At 36.3% G+C, this 19,100-nt stretch overlaps 1 protein-coding gene across 6 annotated transcripts in view; it reads right to left on the bottom strand.

Annotated features, from left to right (window-relative positions):
- The window catches only part of CEP120 (centrosomal protein 120), a 77,231-nt gene that overhangs the window by 15,568 nt on the left and 42,563 nt on the right, over positions 1–19,100 (bottom strand). For 5 of the 6 annotated variants that reach the window (XR_010319224.1, XM_023548733.2, XM_003404765.4 and 2 more), the window contains 4 exons: positions 17,225–17,317; positions 15,857–16,018; positions 12,282–12,404; positions 1,787–1,885 (listed from right to left, as the gene is read on the bottom strand). Coding sequence is in view for 5 of the 6 variants with exons in the window: in XM_023548733.2 (XP_023404501.1) it covers positions 1,787–1,885; positions 12,282–12,404; positions 15,857–16,018; positions 17,225–17,317 (477 nt within the window). In the remaining variant the exon portion in view is untranslated. The remainder of the gene's footprint in view (positions 1–1,786; positions 1,886–12,281; positions 12,405–15,856; positions 16,019–17,224; positions 17,318–19,100) is intronic. The other variant, XM_023548742.2, reaches the window with a different exon arrangement.

Below are 19,100 nucleotides of genomic sequence, written 5' to 3'. Positions count from 1 at the left end.
TTCCTCCTTCTTAAACACAAGAATTCTAAGTTCTATCTGTCACAGTTCAGTGATCACTTCCGCAAAAGGACTCTTTCATCTCTGTTTTTAAACCCATTCTTTCTCACATTAGATCCATATTCCTAGCTGCTTGCTGAACTGCATACGCGAAGATTAAAATGTCCAAATTCACAGGTCCTATTTCCTTCCCACTCTCCAATCAGTTTCTTAAGAACCATATTTCCAATACTGGAAACTCTTCTTCTAGGTCACTAAGGCCTGAGCCCTTAGCATCATCTTTGGTTTTCTACTCTGCATTCCAGTCAGATGTTTTGTACTATAGATCGACCAAAACCATATCTCTTACAAGAACCTCCTTGTTGCATTCCTACCACTACCACTTAGTTCAGATCCCTAGTAATGAAATGGGCTCTAAGTGGGCTTTCCTTTGTTCTACAAAAGTAGCCTGTGCTTTTCCACCTCACCCTTCTGTTATATATTTCATCCATTAGATTTACAACATTTCCCCAATATTATATCACGATCAATTCCTCTATTAAAACCCTACCTGCTTATCTCTAGAGGTCCATCTTAAATAAAAACTCTTCAAAAATACCTCTAAGTCCTATGAAACAGATGTACTTTCTCCTTCTGAGCATTTTTTATCACTCTTTACAGGGCTCTTACAATTAGGCAGTAAATGTTATATTTATAGTGGTGTTCTCTTTTTTACTGAATTATAAGCTCCCTGAGGGAAAGCTGTGTATCTTACTTACATCTGTATACTAAAGAAGTGCCCTGAATACAGGAGGTCCTCTGTACTATACTTGGTTATTTATTCATCTACCCTTAGTTCTGTGAACATTTATATAATATATTCACTTTGTATAATGTTTTATGTTTAGTGATATATAACTACCTGTCTTCATGTGCAATGGTTATAATCTCAACTAATCTATAAACTATGTTAGATCAAACTGTCTACCACTTTCTATTCTCAGGTAGTCTAGTATATACTGCTCTATGAAGGTGGTTAGGCATTAGTATAATACCACAGACATGATTAATAGTATTTGAGGGCTATGAAGACACAATAGGAAAAATACAAACCCAAAAAGCCCTATGTGTCAATTTTAATTCAGAATAAAATGGATACATTAAAAATAAAAAAAGCAAAATTTGGAATAAACTAACCATTACTAACCCTTAAAAGTTTTTGACCAAGTAGATAGATTCAGAATAAAAACCTTGCTCATACAAATAGAGGTCATCATTATTTGGAGAAATTACCCTTACAATTAATTTCTCAAGAATATCATAGCCAGAAGGGGAAAAAAATGTAACACAAGAAGAATTCAGGAAACTACTATAAAGGTTTTCAAACTCTTAAAATTACACAAAAATTTCCTGTGATCCCATTTCTTAATGGAATAAATTTCTGTGCCTTCTTAGGAAAAACATTTAAAATATGTTTTTAAATTTGAGGATGTGATAAATTTTTTTTAAGCTATCCTTAAATTTCCCCCAAAAAAGGCACTTCCAATGGGGCAGGGGGATATAGAACTTAAGGAGGAAAAGTGAAAATAAAAGATATTATTCCCAATTTCTTCTGGGAAAAAGGATAATTAGAAAAAAAAATAAAAAAGGACCTAAAAATTATCTTAGTTTTAAGTAACAAAAGGAGGATACAACATGAAAAAAAAAAATCCCCTAATCTCAAAAATAGCACTGGCAATTCAAATGCAGACATTTGAACATAACAGAAGACATAAAAAGAATAATCCATCATCAGCTATAAACTACATACCTGTTTAAGTCTGGCAAGTTCTTTCAAAGCTCGTCCCCATTGCTGCTTGTAATGCAGTTTGGACTTAGTTGCAGATTCCAACTTTCTTTCAAGTTCAACCTAACAGTGATTAAAATCGTATCAAGTGAAACACTATACCACTGTGTACAATCACTGAAAGATAATATATACAAAGAGTCTGGCTTAAGAAAAGAGTTTATGTAGCGTAACATACGACATCATCTAAAACTGTTATATAATTTACTATAAATATTATGGCACATGAACATTTTCGTGTTTAAAATATGGTCTTATTTTTATTGCCTAACAGCCTATACTAAAAAGAACTGAATTAGTCTTAACCTCCAGACAGTTACTATAAATGTATTTAAAACATGTATATTGTATAAAGATTCCCCACAAAGTGAACAATCATTTTTCTATAAAAAGCAGTTCTGTTAGCATTCCAGTTTGGCTGGCACTTTGAATCTTAGAAACCAAATTATTCCTTTTGAAGGCCTTCATTATATGGAGTTTGTCTTATAATGAAGAAAGCTAGCAGAGATACTTTTGTAACTATATTTTGGCAAAGTCACTGAAGAACACTGAAAACAGAACACAGTTTACTAAGAAAGAAAACAAAGTCAAAAATATTTTCAGAATGTTGAAATATACCCAAGAGTAAGAAAAATAATGTTCCTTAATAACATACATAGAACTTTTATTTTCTATTTTTCCTCAAATATATAAACACTAAAGTGATTCAATTTTAAAAATATGGCTATTTATACTTGCAGCAGGCAATCTGTTGTGCATGAATCGAAGCCAACTTGGCTATGTTTTTGCAATTTACTCTCTCAACGTTTCATACCAAGTACCAAATGAATTCATGTAGCCAACAGACAGTGTTACTATTTAAGTAGTAATGTAATAATCTGCCTGGATTACAGTAAAGTACTATTACTCTCAACTAGTCTATTTTTTTATACCAAGTCTAATTTTTCCCACACACACAACTCCTAATATTTTACAGGAAAATAAAAACAAAGGCACTATCCAAAAACTCAAACTTCAGAAAACTCACATGAAACTAAAACGGAAGTAAAAGCACAACTGCCAAATTCCCTTCACAAGAGACCAGAACATTCTCTGCAGTAATATATGACTACATGGAGTCAAGGACTTTTCTGCTTACAGATCCCTAGTACTTGGATTTAAACGTGTTGACATTTCACAACTGGGTTCAAGCATACTTAAGTTGAATAATACTGCTGAGGCTATTGAAGACGATCTCTTCCACTTATGTCCCAATGATTTATACGTATCACTTGGTAATGTAAGAGGACACACCTCTGAGGAATAACAAAAATCTTTTTATGGTTGTGGGGTAAGAGTAGTACCCAATTAAAAAAATGATCATGTCCACGGGTCTCGGAGAAGGTCTGGAATCTTGGATGGGCCCAAGGATGAGGGTTAGGAAAAGAATGAATCTAGAGTTACCATTTACACCCAATGGACCAACTCCATCAGAAAAAGCTGTCTGGGTAGGTTACATCAGTTTTACTGTAATTATTAAAATAGTTCATATCTACATAGTTATTCACACTAATTTAAAACACAGGTATAGTCCTAATTTATAATTTCTTTATTCTTATCAAATGAAGAAACTGATTACAAATTGAGACAAATCTCATTCTTCTAATTTACTCCTATTACCAAATCAATGGTTCCTAACTTTTCTTTTTTAAGGTTACAGATATGTCTGTGATTCTAAAGAAATCCATGGACCTAATTCCCAGAAAAATACTCACAGCCAAAATTTTAATATAATTTCAGGGCATTAAAAGACCTCGAGAACACTTTTAAGTAGATTTGAGAATTCTGTAATCCTGTGCACAAGGATTTTTTTAGGGTTACTGGTCCATGAACTGAAGTAATATACTATAAGCCAAGTTACAGACTCCCGAAGGAAGACTCAGCCCAGGACTTAGTCACTTCAGAAGCCAGCGAAGGTGGAAAGTACGGACTACTGTTTTTGGGCTCTCCATTTCCCTGTTTCTACTGTTGACATACCCATGATTCTAGTTCTCTTATTGAAGTATGGCATTGTCTTTGTCTCTAATCACCTATTTCCCAGGCCCAATCTCTCACAAAGAACTATAGATTTCTCCTTTTAAGTATTTTTCAGCTTTATTCCTTTATATTCCCACTGCCATTTTCTTAATGCAAGCTCTTCTCAACTCTCATCTTACCTTGACTATAAGAAGTTCTTATCTCTCCAGCCTCAAATTTATTCTTCGTTCTACAAATCTTACAAACTACTATTGGATTAATTCACTCTCTACCCAAAAATCGACAATAGCTACTATCTGTCTACAGTATTGAACCCATATTCCTGATTACTTTTCAAGGTAGGCCAAAATATAATTTCTATCACTCCAGCTCAATCTACTCTGAGTGTTTCTCAAGAAGAAACCTTCTACTCCAACCAGGTCTGTGCCTCCTATGTTTCCCCTCCTTACCCAAGTTACTTTCTGAGCCTGCCAATTTCTTTTTTCTTCTCTGCTTATCTAAATCTTAAAGGTAAACCTCAGTTCAAATTCTACCTCTACATAAAGCTGTCTTAAAACAATTATATTCTGTATGCCAAATGGTTCCTCTTTTCTAAATTGCAAAGAGTTTCTATCACATTCCTTGGTACTTGATTATACATGGTTGTTTATCGCTGAGTCATCTCCCCAATTACATTACAAACTAAAAGTGAGGTCCCAAAAAAATAATGTACTTTTCTCTTCCCTCATCTTTTCCATTGCCCTAAGACAGGTGTGAGCATACAGTAGGTACTTACCATATATTCTTAAATACATAAATTTTACCATGACTAAAAATTTCTGTATTTTTTATCTGCCCTTTCAAACTCTATATGCCCTAAATTATAATGCTTCCCATAATTTATTGTTTTAACGTTTCAATTATTTTCAAGCCATATAAAAGGTATTTCTCAGCTAAAACAATCATAAGCTCTTATTCACTTCTTACATAATAAAAAGAATCAAGAATTGTATTTGTTAAAACTGTATCTTAATGTAAACTTATTTTTAGATCATTTCATTGAAAATGGGAATATGTGTGTTATATTTCAGAATATGGATAATCAGGAAAAAACGACAAGCTCTCAATCAGACAAAACCAGAAATTTTAGAGTACATCAGGTATTTTTTAACTTACGTCTTTTTTGCGGTTTTATCTGTTACTACTTATGAAATAACATTCTGCCCTCTTCTGGCTCCAAAAAGTTATGCAAAGAATTTCCAGAAGAGCTGAGAAGCCTTGTTATACCAGGCACTTAAACATGCTGGATAAACTCATCAGGTCTAGTATAGAAGCAATTCAATTATGCATTCCTCTCTCTTTCTTGTTCACCTTCATCAAATTCATGGTACTGCTTATGCTATTGATATGTTTAATTATTTTTATCATTTTGGTAAAAGTGTAGCTGGAAAAAGAAATTCTAAAAATTATTTAAAATTTATTTCTATGATGGATATTATCTAGCCAACCAGTCTATATTCAGAGAAGATGAATAAGATAATGCTTCTGTTACAATTTGGACATCTAGTCTCTGAATTCCCCAAGATAAACTAAAAATACTCTTTGACACCAACTTAACAGGTCTACAGCTGATGAGACACAGTCTAAATGAACGTTTCAAATACTTCTGGTAGATACTACAGAGCTCATACCTATAAACACAGAAGTACTTTAAGAATTGATATTATCAAAGGAGGGGTGAGAAACACCCAGCTGGATTTAAACTCACTGGTAGAGAAATAAAGAAATGGTCGAAAAGGAAAAAATGAAGAGACTGTTCAAATACGTAAGACATAAAATTAACAACACTTTGTAATTAAGTGGATGTAGGGGTGAGAAGAAAGCAGCCTTGGTGGCACAGTAGTTAAAGCACTCAGCTGCTAACCAAAAGGTCAGCGGTTCAAACCCACCAGCTGCTCCATCAGAGAAAGATGTGGCAGTCTACTTCCACAAAGATACACAACTTTGGAAACCCTACGAGGCAGTTCTACTCTGTCCTATAGGGGCACTATGAGCTGGAACTGCCTCGATGGCTGTGGTTTTGTTGGCAGGGGTAATGAGGGGAGCAAAAGATAGCTCAGGCAATTGACAGTCTACAGAAATACCTACTATAGTGTAAAGGGGTCTTGAAACCAAAAAGTTTGAAAACTGCTGCTCTAAGACATTCAAGAAAGGATGTTGAGAAAGCAGTTGAATAAGGGTCTTCAGCTGAAAAGACAAGTCTTGTCCTCCTACACACATTTTCTACATACTAGGTGGATTTTCAAAACCCTTCTACTGTATCCCATTATTTATTTAAACTTTGTTTATTTTTCTTAACATTTGTTATAATGCCCGAGTTTCTGTGCTAAGCAATTTATTAATATTAACTCATTTAATCCTTTCATCAACCTTATTATCCCCATTTAAAAGATATGGAAACAGGTACAGAGAAGTAAAGTAACTTGGCCAAGTTTACACACTTTCTAAGTGGCAGAAAGCCGGGATTCGAATGAAGATGATCTGACTCCAAAGTCCATGCTCTTAACTCCTATTGTGCTGCAACTCTCACAGACTAAGCACAAAATCTAAACTTCTTGCCATGGTTTAAAAGACCTATATTTTAAACCTTTCTTGTATATTCTCCTCCCCTCACGCTCTATGCTTTAGCTAGGCTAGCCTTCCTATTCCATAAACAATTCAGGCTTACTCCTACATCTGTTCTTTTGCAGTTGCTCTCTAGACACTTCCATAGCTCTTTACAACTGTCGGCTCCTCCTTTTCTCAGATCTCAACTCACCACAAATGATGGTTATCTCCTCAAAGAGACTTTCCCTGACCAGCCTTTGTAGGGTGGCATTGTCCTGCCATGTCACCTACAGTGCCACACTCACCATCACACCATCCTTTTAATTACTTTTGTTATGCTTATGCTTAGCACTAATAAAAATCATCTTGTTCATTTATTTGTTTATTCTCTCTTCTAAAATGAGGAGGCTGTTTGTCTTGGGAACATACAGGGCACTCAATAAATAGCTGATGAATTCATTAACAGTTACCAATGATCTCAACCCCCATGAATCTGTCAGTTTGTCAAACTGAGGGGGCTTGTGTATTCTGGTGTTGCTGGAAGGTATGCTACTGGTATTGAAGTACCAGCAAGGTCACCTATGGCAGACAGCTTTCAACTGAGCTTCCATGCTAAGACAGACTAGGAAGAAGGACCCGGCAGTCTACTTCTGAAAAGAATTAGCCGTTGAAAACCTTGTGAAGAGCAGCGGAACACTGTCTGATATACTGCCAGAAGATGAGCCCCCAAGGTTGGAAGGCATTCAAAAGACAACTGGGAAAGAGCTGCTTCCTCAAAGCAGAGTCGACTTTAATGACATGGATGGAGTCAAGCTTTTGGGACCTTCATTTACTGATGTGGCACGACTCAAAATGAGAAGAAACAGCTGCAAACATCCATTAATAATCAGAATGTGGAATGTAAGAAATATGAATCTAGGAAAATTGGAAATTGTCAAAAATGAAATGGAACACATAAACATTGATTTGATATCACAGGCATTAGTGAGCTGAAATGGACTGGTATTGGCCATTCTGAATTGGATAATCATATGGTCTAGGTATGAGAACTTCAAGAGGAATAGAATTGCATTCATTGTCAAAAAGAACATTTCAGGATCTATCCTGAAGTACAACACTGTCATTGATAGGATAATATCCATACACCTACAAGGAAGACCAGTTAATATGACTATTACTCAAATTTATGCACCAACCACTAAGCCCAAAGATGAAGAAACTGAACCTTTTTACCAACTTCTGCAGTCTAAAATTGTTCAAACGTGCAATCAGGATGCATTGATAATTACTGGTGATTGGAATGAGAAAGTTAGAAATAAAGAAGAAGGATCAGTAGTTGGAAAACATGGCCTTGGTGATAGAAACAATGCCAGAGATCGCATGACAGAATTTTGGAAGACCAAGGACTTCTTCATTGCAAATTCCTTTTTTCACCAACATAAACAGAGACTATACACGTGAACCTCATCAGATGGACTACACAGGAATCAAATCAACTACGTTTATAGAAAGAGAGGATGGAAAAGCTGAATATCATCAGTCAGAACGAGGCCAGGGTCTGACTGTGGAACAGACCATCAATTGCTTGTATGCAAGTTCAAGTTGAAACTGAAGAAAATTAGAGCAAGCCTACAAGAGCCAAAGTACGACCATGAGTATATCCCACCTGAATTTAGAGATCATCTCAAGAACAGATTTGAAGTGTTGAACACAATGACCAAAGTCCAGATGAGCTATGGAATGACATCAAGGACATCATACATGAAGAAAGCAAGAGGTCACTGAAAAGACAGGAAATAAAGAAAAGACCAAAATGGATGTCAGAAGAGACTCTGAAACTTGCTCCTGAACGTCGAGTAGCTAAAGCAAAAGGAAAAAATGATGAAATAAAAGAGCTGAACAGAAGATTTCAAAGGGTAGCTTGAGAACACAAACCAAAATATTATAATGGCACACGCAAAGAGGTGGAGATAGAAAACCAAAAAGGAAGAACACGCTTGGCATTTCTCAAGCTGAAAGAACTGAAGAAAAAATTCCAGCTTCAAGTTGCAATACTGAAGGATTCCACAGGGAAAATATTAAACGATCCAGGAAGCATCAAAAGAAGATGGAAGAAATACAGAGTCACTATACCAAAAAGAATTGGTCGATGTTCAACCATTTCAGGAGGTAGCATATGATCAGGAATTGATGGTGCCAATAGAAAGAAGTCCAAGCTGTACCGAAGGCATTGGTGAAAAACAAGGCTCCAGGAATACACAGAATGCCAATTGACATGTTTCAGCGAATGGATGTCATACTAGAAGTGCTCACTCATCTATGTCAAGAAATTTGGACGACAGCTACCTGGCCAACCAACTGGAAGAGATCCATATTTATGCCTATTCCCAAGAAAGGTGATCCAACAGAATGTGGAAATTATCAAATAATGTCATTAATATCATACACAAGTAAAATTTTCCTAAAGATCATTCAAAATCAGCTGCAGCAGTATATTGACAGGAAACTGCCGGAAATTCAAGCTGGATTCAGAAGAGGACTTGGAATGAGGCGTATCATTGCTGATGTCAGATGGATCCTGGCTGAAAGCAGAGAATACCAAAAAGATGTTTACCTGTGTTTTACTGAGTATGCAAAGGCATTCAACTATGTGGATCATAACAAATTATGGATAACATTGCAAAGAATAGAAATTCCAGAACACTTAATTGTGCTCATGAGGAACCTGTACATAGATCAAGAGGTAGTCATTCGAACAGAACAAGGGCATACTGATTGGTTTAAGGTCAGGAAAGCTGTGCATCAGGATTACATCCTTTCACTATACCTATTCAATCTGTACGCTGAGCAAATAATCCAAGAAACTGGACTACATGAAGAAGAACATGGCATCAAGACTGGAAGACAACTCATTAACAACCTGTGTTATGCTGATGACACAATCTTGCTTGCCGAAGGTGAAAAGGACTTGAAGCACTTACTGATGAAGATCAAAGACCACAGCCTTCAGTATGGATTACACCTCAACACAAACAAAACAAAAATCCTCACAACTGGACCAATAAGCAACATCATGATAAAGGGAGAAAAGATTAAAGTTGGCAAGGATTTCATTTTACTTGGATCCACAATCAACACCCATGGAAGCAGTAGTCAAGAAATCAAAAGACGCGTTGCATTGGGCAAATCTGTTACAAAAGACCTCTTTAAAGTGATGAAAAGCAATGATGGCACCTTGAAGACTAAGGTGGACTTGATTCAAGCCATGGGGTTTTCAGTCGCCTCACATGCATGTGAAAGCTGGAGGATGAATAAGGAAGGCTGAAGAAGAGCTGATGCCTTTGAATTGCAGTGTTGGTGAAGCATATTGAATATACGATGGACTGCTAAAAGAATGAACAAACCTGTCCTGGAAGAAGTACAACCAGAATGCTCCTTAGAAGCAAGGATGACGAGACTACATCTCACATACTTGGACATGTCATCAGGAGGGATCAATCCCTGGAGAAGGACATCATGCTTGGGAAAGTGGACGGTTAGCAAAAAAGAGGAAGACCCTCGATGAGCCTGACTGACACAGTGGCTGCAACAATGGGCTCAAGCATGACGACTGCGAGGATGACATAGGACAGGGCAGTGTTTCTTTCTGCTGCACGTAGGGTTGCTATGAGTCGGAACTGACTTGACAGCACCTAAGACAACAACAACCATCTCAAAACTGTTTTGTACCAAGATGAAATAAGCACAAACAATATGCCCTCCATAAATTTTTGCTGAATGAATGAATGATCGGAGATTCTGAGCAGCAAAGGTTATGCTGTTTCATCATCACCATCAACAGATATTTACTCAATACTACAAGGTACAGGGTGCTGTGTTAGGCACAGGTAACATGAAGATAGCTACAACATGGTCTCTGCCTTGGAAAGCTTATCATCTGGTTTGGTTTGCAGCAGTTCTGAAACAATCACAATGACTATTAGAATTTCCTAAAGGAATCTATTCCACAGTCTGATACTGAACTATAATATCTCAACATAAACTTTAAGGTTTTCCGTGTTAAAGTTATGAAATAAAAGATTTTGGAGCTATTCAGTAGTCTTCGTCCCCCTACCACACTTTAACAGAGACCAGGCATTACTTTGCTCAGGCACTCTTCTGTTGATGCTATCCATTAGTCCATTCTCTCAAACCTACAAGTTTGTTTCTTGCTCCCCAATGCCACTTTCTGATTACTACTCTACCATAGCTGTTCAACAAAGGTTCCTGTTTCAAAATCTAGTCTATTCATTTATACTTGCCTCTTCACTGCCATCTATCAACATATAAGTCAGAAGTTCTCAAGCGTTTTTTTCATTTTTTGAGGGAGGTTCGTAATACTCTAAGTTAAACCTGTCTCAAGAAAGAAGCAAGGACTCCGACTGAAGTGAAGGATTTTAGAGCACTATCTGCCATTCCCATGCCCCACAACGGTCCCTAAAGGAGCTTGAAATCACATGGTCTGAAAATACCATTCTTGGATATTATCCCACTTTACTTGATAACTTTAGTGCTAGGTTCACACTTTTCCTCAGTTAGCTCATCTCACATAATGCCTTATATTTAAAGTTTCTTGACTTCATTACTTTACCTCCACTGTACTTCAGAAACCAATATGTAGATATGATCATCCCTCCAATCCACCATCACATAGCTAAATCCTTTTCCAAGATCTTAAAATCACAGCTCTTCCCTTCATCAATCAAACATCTTAACTTTCACTTTACCAACCTTCAGTGACAGTGACCTTTTGGGTCTTCTGACCCTTTTCTGTTCTCCCTGTCCCTTTAGTAGGCCAAATGTCGATTATTTCAAATACGGTCTCTCTAGGATCTTACCATTCCATGGCTTTCATTTTACCTGTCTCTGAATCCTAGCCACCTTCACTAGCCTATGTTCATTGGGGAAAGGGAAGAGAGTATGCTAAACTTTGCTATAACAGTGCTGACAAAATTCTCTTCAAAAATATGCAATCTAACCTCAACTGCAATCATTCTCCCATCAATAATGCTAACAAATTCCCCACTGCAGTTGTTATAAGCCATTTCCATATTCAAACTCTCAACTTTACCTCTACTTCTAAACCTAGAGAATCGCGATACAGAGAGGCTAAGGAAACCAATAGCAGAGGTATTCACAATGACTACAGCAAAACAGAGTTCAATAGAGTGACACCAGAATTAGAGGATACACAATTCAATAACATGGCACTGTCTGCAGCTGTGATGGCACCAACAACAGCAGCTTGGTAAACTGTTTTGATACAAGATATTGGCTGTACCTTGCTTCCTCTGGTTCCTGCCTATTTTCTGAAACTGGTTCTTCAGTTTTCCTGTTTTGTAAATTCCTTCACTCTTACAGTTAGTCAGCTTCTGCTGCTTGCAAATAAGAGCTCTAATTAGTATGAGCTCCAACTGATATGGAGCCCTGATGGTGCAGTGGTTAAGTGCTCAGGCTGCTTACTGAAAGGTTGGCAGTTCAAACACACCAGCAGCTCCGAAGGAGAAAGATGTGGCAGTTTGCTTCCCTAAAGATTATAGCCTTAGAAACCCTACAGGACAGTTCTACTCTGTCCTACAGGGTCACTATGAGTCAGAATTGACTCAGTGACAATAGGCTTTTTGGGAGTTTATAACTGATAACAAGCCAAGAAACCCAAGTATCGACAATGTCATGTACCTTCAATTGTCTGATGCGTTTTTATTTGCTATCAGAATACTATAGTGGAACGTTATTACATTCTGTATGCAAGTATTATTTGCTGATTTTACAAACTGATCACTGGGAATAGTTATGCTGAAAAAAACTGACATGGTACCTTTTCCAAGGTGAGAAGATTTATTTCAGACTGTAGACGTATTTCTGGTTTGCTGCTCTGTTGATCCTTGAAATGTTGGAACTCTTTTTCCAAATTCTTATATTTATTTTCAGCTTCATTAAGCTGCATTAAAAAAAGAAAAAGTATTTATATCCATTTTAAAATAAAAATACTCAAGTTTAATGTTACAGAATTCAAATCTTTTTATTCTAAATCATGTTCATAGCAGAAAATTTAGAAAATGAAGTGTAATGAGGAAAATAAAGATTCTTAGTAATCTTAAAAAAAACATTATTAAATCAACTGATTACAATGTACAAAATCTTTTTACCAATATGGAATTTCTTATAAACCCAGTATCATAAGAATGTTTTTGTTAACTTTTACCTGGCAAATCAGAAAGTTATCATATAAAAATACTGGTATCTTCTCTATATTTTTCTTAAGGTATCAGATCTAAGAAAAGACTGGGTATTATATATATGCAGACTGTTATCCATGAAAATAAAAACTTAATTGTAATGTAATATTTATTATTATTCTTATAATTTGATACTGTATGAATGTCATAAATACTATTACGATTTTAGGTAATTTAAAGATTATTTAGTCCAGCCTCTTCATATTCATAAGTAAAAAAAAATTGAGGGCCAAAAAGCTAAATAATTCAGGCAATGCCAAAGAGCTAGTTAGTAGCAGACGCATAAATAGATTTCGGATCTTCTCATCCCCTAGAATAACATTCTAATGAAAACATGTACTACTTTCTAAAAAAGTAAAAAAAAAAAAAAAAGAGAGAGACAGAGACGTAGACTGCCTTGACTAAACACTATAATTTCCTTTAGAAGAGCTGCAGAACTGCAAATATATATATATTTAATGATGTTCTTTTCAAATCTGGGAATTTTTGTTTATTCAAATGTAAAAGAGCATTGCTCAAGATGCTTCCAAAAATCATATACTGATATGACCAGCCATCACCAGATAAACCAATTATCACTCTCCTAAGACATAAGAACCAGATTTGAAATACTGAAAAAAAATCTGTAGCAAAAATGGAACTTCAAAACATCAATAATAATTTCTTTTATGTCAACAAAAACAATTCTAATTAGAATTTATCTAGCATCTTTAGGTAATGAGGTGTTCCACATATAAATATTTTCCATGTAACTGAAGTTGATCACTGTTAACATTCAAACTTTTATTTTAAAAGTTGAATAGAAATCTCTTAAAAGTATCTCACTGACTTTCCTGTTTTAACAAAAGGTAATAAACTTAATATTGCATTTAGTAGTTTTGCCACCATATTATCGTAAACAATTATCGTACTAGGTTGTAGAGCAATAAGATACTAATGCACGGTAGACTCTTTTTCCTTTGCTAAGGGGCCCATAAACTATAGCGATTTTTGAGTTCTGGTATCCCCTTTTATATATTTGAATACAGGCACTTTTGAATTCTTATGTATTTGAATACAGACAGTTCTCACTGCTCCTTCTGCCTTCTAGTTAGAATTGTGTATATAGCTCATGTAACCTGGTTCAGAACAAGAGTCTAAAAAGCTTTCCTATATATAAGATGTGAAATGTATAGAGTGCGTGGACTTAGCAATTTGGGCATCCCAGAAACTTACCCTGCCCATACCTTCCCCCACCCGGAGTTCTTTTCCCACAGGTCCTAGATTATGTTTTAGACCAGTGGTTCAAAATCAAATTACTGCTGGGTAATTTATCCAAAATACCAGCATCCAGGTTCTTCCAACAAAAATACAAGCTAATTATGTCAATGTGGGAAGGGGTACTGACATCACGCATTTTTTTAAGAGCCCTCCTGAACACTTTAAGAATCTTTGTTCTAAATGGCTGAATCTTCCTGATAAGTGGAAGAAGGGATGCATTAATAGCGAATCCCATCACATTTGCCCACTTTTACAACCTTATCTTTCATATTTTAAGTGAGACCCTCCCACGGTAACAATCATATTTATAAAAAAAAAAAAACAACCTTAATATTGTGACCTTATCTGACTCTGAAGGTGCTGTCAAACAGGTCGACATGCCAGAATTGACTGAAGACTCTGAATGCATTCATCACACATATCTAATCTATGCTGAAATTTTTAAGAAAGGTAAGTTTAATTTTTAACAGCTGATCGTTCTTTTAGCGGATATTCATTGAGTTCCTGTTATGTGCTGAAGATTTGGCTGGGCTGCAGGCATACAGCTATAAACCAAAAAAAGCACTGTTCCTGTTTTTATGAAGCAAAGAGTTTGACACTGATCAAATCATCACATTAACAAAAACAAACTTATATAAAATATAAAGAAAAAAAAATAGGAGAACAATGTCTTATGAGAACATGTATCAAAAACTTGACCTAACCTTGGGGAGCAGGGATCAGTGAAGATTTCCCTGGGTAAGTGATCCTAAAAACTGAAAGATGAGTGGAATTCACTAGGCTCAGAAATAGTAGTGTAGATGAAGATTCTATGGGTGACCTGAGCATGACATGCTTGAGAAGCTGAAGGAAGACCCATGTGGTTGGAGACTAAACAACAAAGGTGAAACAGCGGGAGATGAAACAAAAGGTAGGCTGGGACCAAATTATGCAGAGGCCTGTAGCGCAAGGTAAGAATTCTTATTGCCTAAGAAGCCATTAAAAGGTTTTAAAGAGAAGTGTCATGATCCCAAATTTCAAAAATATCATTCTGGCTACAACATGGCAAGCAGATTGAAGGGGCCTATCATTGAAATAGAGAATACTTAACGGAGAAGGTAAGGTATGGCATGCTGAGTTTAAATGCCTTTACATCAAGTAGAGATGTCAAAAAGGCAGTTAGACATAAGGGTCTAGAATGCAAAGGAAAGGTCTGGGGTATAAATGTGGGAGTCACAGATGTACAGATTGTTTCTGAAGCCATGGGTAGAATTGTTTAGTACAAAGTAAGTCCTGAGCTTGAAGGAATTCCAACATTTAACAGCCTGAGAGGTGCCTAGAAAGGTAGGGGAAAACAATGGGAGTGATGCAACAGAAGTCGAGAGAATATACAGAAACAATGACAAGAGCGCTGGTGCTGTCAAGACTTTTTACTAAGATGACGATTAAAAACGTCCACTGACCTTAGTGACAGCTGGATGGTTGGAGTGAAAGGGACAGAAAGTGGAGTAGGATGGGCTGAAAGGTGGGTATGAGATGAGGAAATGGAGAGGAGCACAGAAAATTATCTCGTGAAATTTGGTTCTTAACTCATTTTGTGACATGTGAAGAATATCTGTTTGCTACAAGGAAATTTATTAGAAAAAAAAGACTTTAAGTTGGGAGTCACCTGAAAAATAGCATAATTTCATGCAAATAGTTAAAAAGGAAAAAAAAAATTAATCCAATATAATCTGTAGCTTTTGACTTAAAAGAAAAAAAAGATCTAAATTACAGTATATTTGCATCTCAGTGCAATAATTATGATTAGTAGTGCAAATTACTGTGAATTTTATCACTTTTTAATGAACTATTTCTTCCTAGAATACAAATAAACTTTAAATGTAAAAAGATGACAGGTATTATATTATACAACCTTCTGTTGAAGTCGGTGTTTATCCTCTTCTAGTTGCTTGATCTTCAATCTTTCTAGCTCTACTTGGTGAACACAGTCTTCTTTGGCCCTACGGATACAGTCCTGAAGTTCTTGGAAGTTTCGTTCACGTTCTGACTGTAGTTCCTTTTTTTCTCTTTGCAGCTTGAAACAAGTGCATCTTTAAGAGGCTGGCCTATTACTAGCTGAATTATACTGTCCAATATTCTATTATCCTTAGATACAATTTAAATGTTCAGAATATTTACAAATTCACTTTCAGATCCTTTTCAGTTACTGCTTAATACTTAAGAATATTGAAATTATAAATTTTCAGTCAATCATTATTAAATACTAATATATAAAGAATATACAAAACCCATATGAATTCAGATGAAAAGACCCTACCTAAATCCACTGTGCTCGAGTTGATTCCAACCGAAAGCAACCCTATAGGACAGAGTAGAACTGCCCTACAAGGTTTCCAAGGCTGTACATTTTTACAGAAGCAGACTGCCACATCCTTCTCCCATGGAGCAGCCGGTAGGTTCGAACTGCTGACCTTTCAGTTAGCAGCTGAGCGCTTAACCACTGGGCCAGCAGGGCTCCTGAAAAGGCCCTAACCACTTAAAATTCCCATTTGAATAAAGTCCATTTATTATATAGGCTTATATGCCCAAATTGCTTTTTTTCTTCTAGAAACTTCTCTCTCTCTACCTAATAATGTAGAAGGTAACAGAACTTTAGTATTAGGAACAAAACTATTTCCATATATATTTAAGTTTAAACATCTAAACAATTTAGAAATCCCAAAACAATGCATAAAGACATGGTTAGGGTGATTTACTGATTAAATTTTAATCGATTTTGGGTGGGCAAGGGGCATATAAAATTAACGTGGAAGAAGTTCTACTGTATTTTAATGCAAATACACACCTCCTACATTTGTTTGCCAACCTTGTCCTTCCCCTGTGAGGTATTTTCATAAGCGTGTTATACCAAATTTTTTTACAACAAAATTCCCTTCTCCCTTCGAGCAGTATCAGCATTTTAGGCCCCTGAGCTGGTGGTACATTTTTCTCTAGGCAATACAGCAATCCATTCCTTCCATACAATGGGAAAGTTAACCACAAAATTCCACTGCTGGATGAATGATGCTTAATTTCAAATAACAAACACTTTTCTACCTATTCCTCAAATTCTAACATAAAAAACATGCTCTGCTCAGATGGAGCACTTTCCTTCATACTGTCTGAAAGACAATCTCCATGAAATATATTTTACATGTTTAGAAGAAAAGAAATAAAGGGTATGAACTTAATATACAGACTCTCTAACGAAATGAAAACATACAATATACGAACGAAGTACCTCTGAATCTGCACTGGCAAGTTGTTGCTCTCTCTTCTCTAAGTCAATTAGGGTTTTTTGAAGTTTTCCTTCTAAAACAGTATATTCAGCCACCTAAAATATAGTAAAAGAAAAGTTACATCATTTTCCCCCAAATTCAAAACACGAATTAGAAAAAATATGTCACTGAAACAGGATCTGAGAATGAAGAAGTCATAAATTGCTTCCTACTCAAAGCAGCAATCCTTTCTGCTGTACTCTAACGAAGGAAGCGCAGCCAGCTTCTGCTTGGATATCTCTAGTGATATTTATTTAATCTCTTGCAGGAGTTCAATCACCTATAGGGCAGTCAGACTGCTAATAAAAATCCCATGTTTAGTCAAAACCTACCTCCTTAAAATCTGCTTTGTTCAATGTCCCAGTATCCCTCTGGTGTCCTCAGCTAGTCATTTAAGCTTTCTCTCTCTGGAACCAATACTGTTGCCAGATCAGCTAGTCAGTTATAAGTCAGTCCGCCAGGTGCTCCTTGGAAACTTTATGGGGCAGTTCTACTCTGTCCTATAGGGTCGCTATGAGTCGGAATCGACTCGACGGCACTGGCTGGCTTTTAGCTAAAGGTTTAGATGTGACCCTGTACTACATACAATTCCAGTAACTGAGATCCTGATCTCTTCTTAAGCCAGAGCTCCTGGTCAGGCTCCTAGTCTAGTACCCCAATTTCTATAAGCCTAGAGTCCTACCTGGGTCTATTTTTAAGGATATGAGTTCTAGTCAGGATAAGAGGCCTACTTGCTCAGCCTATAATGGATACAGGACTCTCTCAGTTTTCTATCTTCTAAGTCAGACTTAGCATTTTTACTGGGACTTTCTAAATCAGTTTTTCCACCCTCCTTACCAACCAGTCTCCAGGTCCCAGGTCCCATCCTTTCCTACTGCCACTCCTTAATCCTAGTTTGAACCCTTGGTCAGAGAAAAAAAATTAAGTATCTTCCCATATTTAAGCCTGGGAAATCTAACCACGTTTTTGCAACTATTACTCACATATTACGGTTTCCATATTCTCTAATCCTGTGGATTTAATCTAGAGTCTAGATTTTAGACAAAGTCCTTTAAAAAATATGGTACTCAGATGTGATCTCACTAGTTCAGAGATCTAAGAACATGTACTGCCAAAAACTAGGATACCACATGTCTGTTAGCCTAAAATCACCTTTGCTATTTGAGGATCTTAGTCATACTTTTTGTTAATGTAAAAAAAAAAACCATATACACACACACACACATATATATATGTATGTATATATGTATACAGGAAACCCTGGTGGCATAATGGTTAAATGCTATGGCTGCTAACCAAAAGGTCAGCAGTTTGAATTCACCAGGTGCTCCTTGGAAACTATGGGGCAGTTTTACTCTGTCCTTTATAGGGTTACTATGAGTCAAAATCGACTCAATGGCAACAGGTTCTTTTTTTTTTAAATATGTATATGTGTATACACATATATGTATATAGTATAAATATGCGTGTTCATACATATGTATACGTGTGTGTGTGTGTGTGTGTGTGTGTGTGTGTGTATCCCAGGGATTTTGTGTTTGTTTTTAAAGCTGGCACAACTATGCCCATTGTGTATTTGTCCGACTGTTTTAATCTGACTGCAGAATTTGTTAAATTTGTTAACAAACTGTTAACCTTGTTAAACTTCGTTTTGATGATTCAGGTTCAGCATACCAACCAATCAGTATCATTTTGTATACTGATTCTGTCAACTCTACCACCTCATCTGCTGAGCATGCCTTCTACACCCTTATCCAAAACACTAACAAAAATGTATCAGGTTCTGAGTGTGACACTTACAAAGCCATATAGAAAGTCAGAGGTGAAGAGGATTGCGAG

Source organism: Loxodonta africana, chromosome 2, assembly GCF_030014295.1.
Source record: "Loxodonta africana isolate mLoxAfr1 chromosome 2, mLoxAfr1.hap2, whole genome shotgun sequence".
Classification (NCBI taxonomy): Eukaryota; Metazoa; Chordata; class Mammalia; order Proboscidea; family Elephantidae; genus Loxodonta; species Loxodonta africana.
The sequence above is the reverse complement of the archived record's forward strand: the minus strand, read 5'-3'. Positions and strand labels throughout refer to the sequence as shown.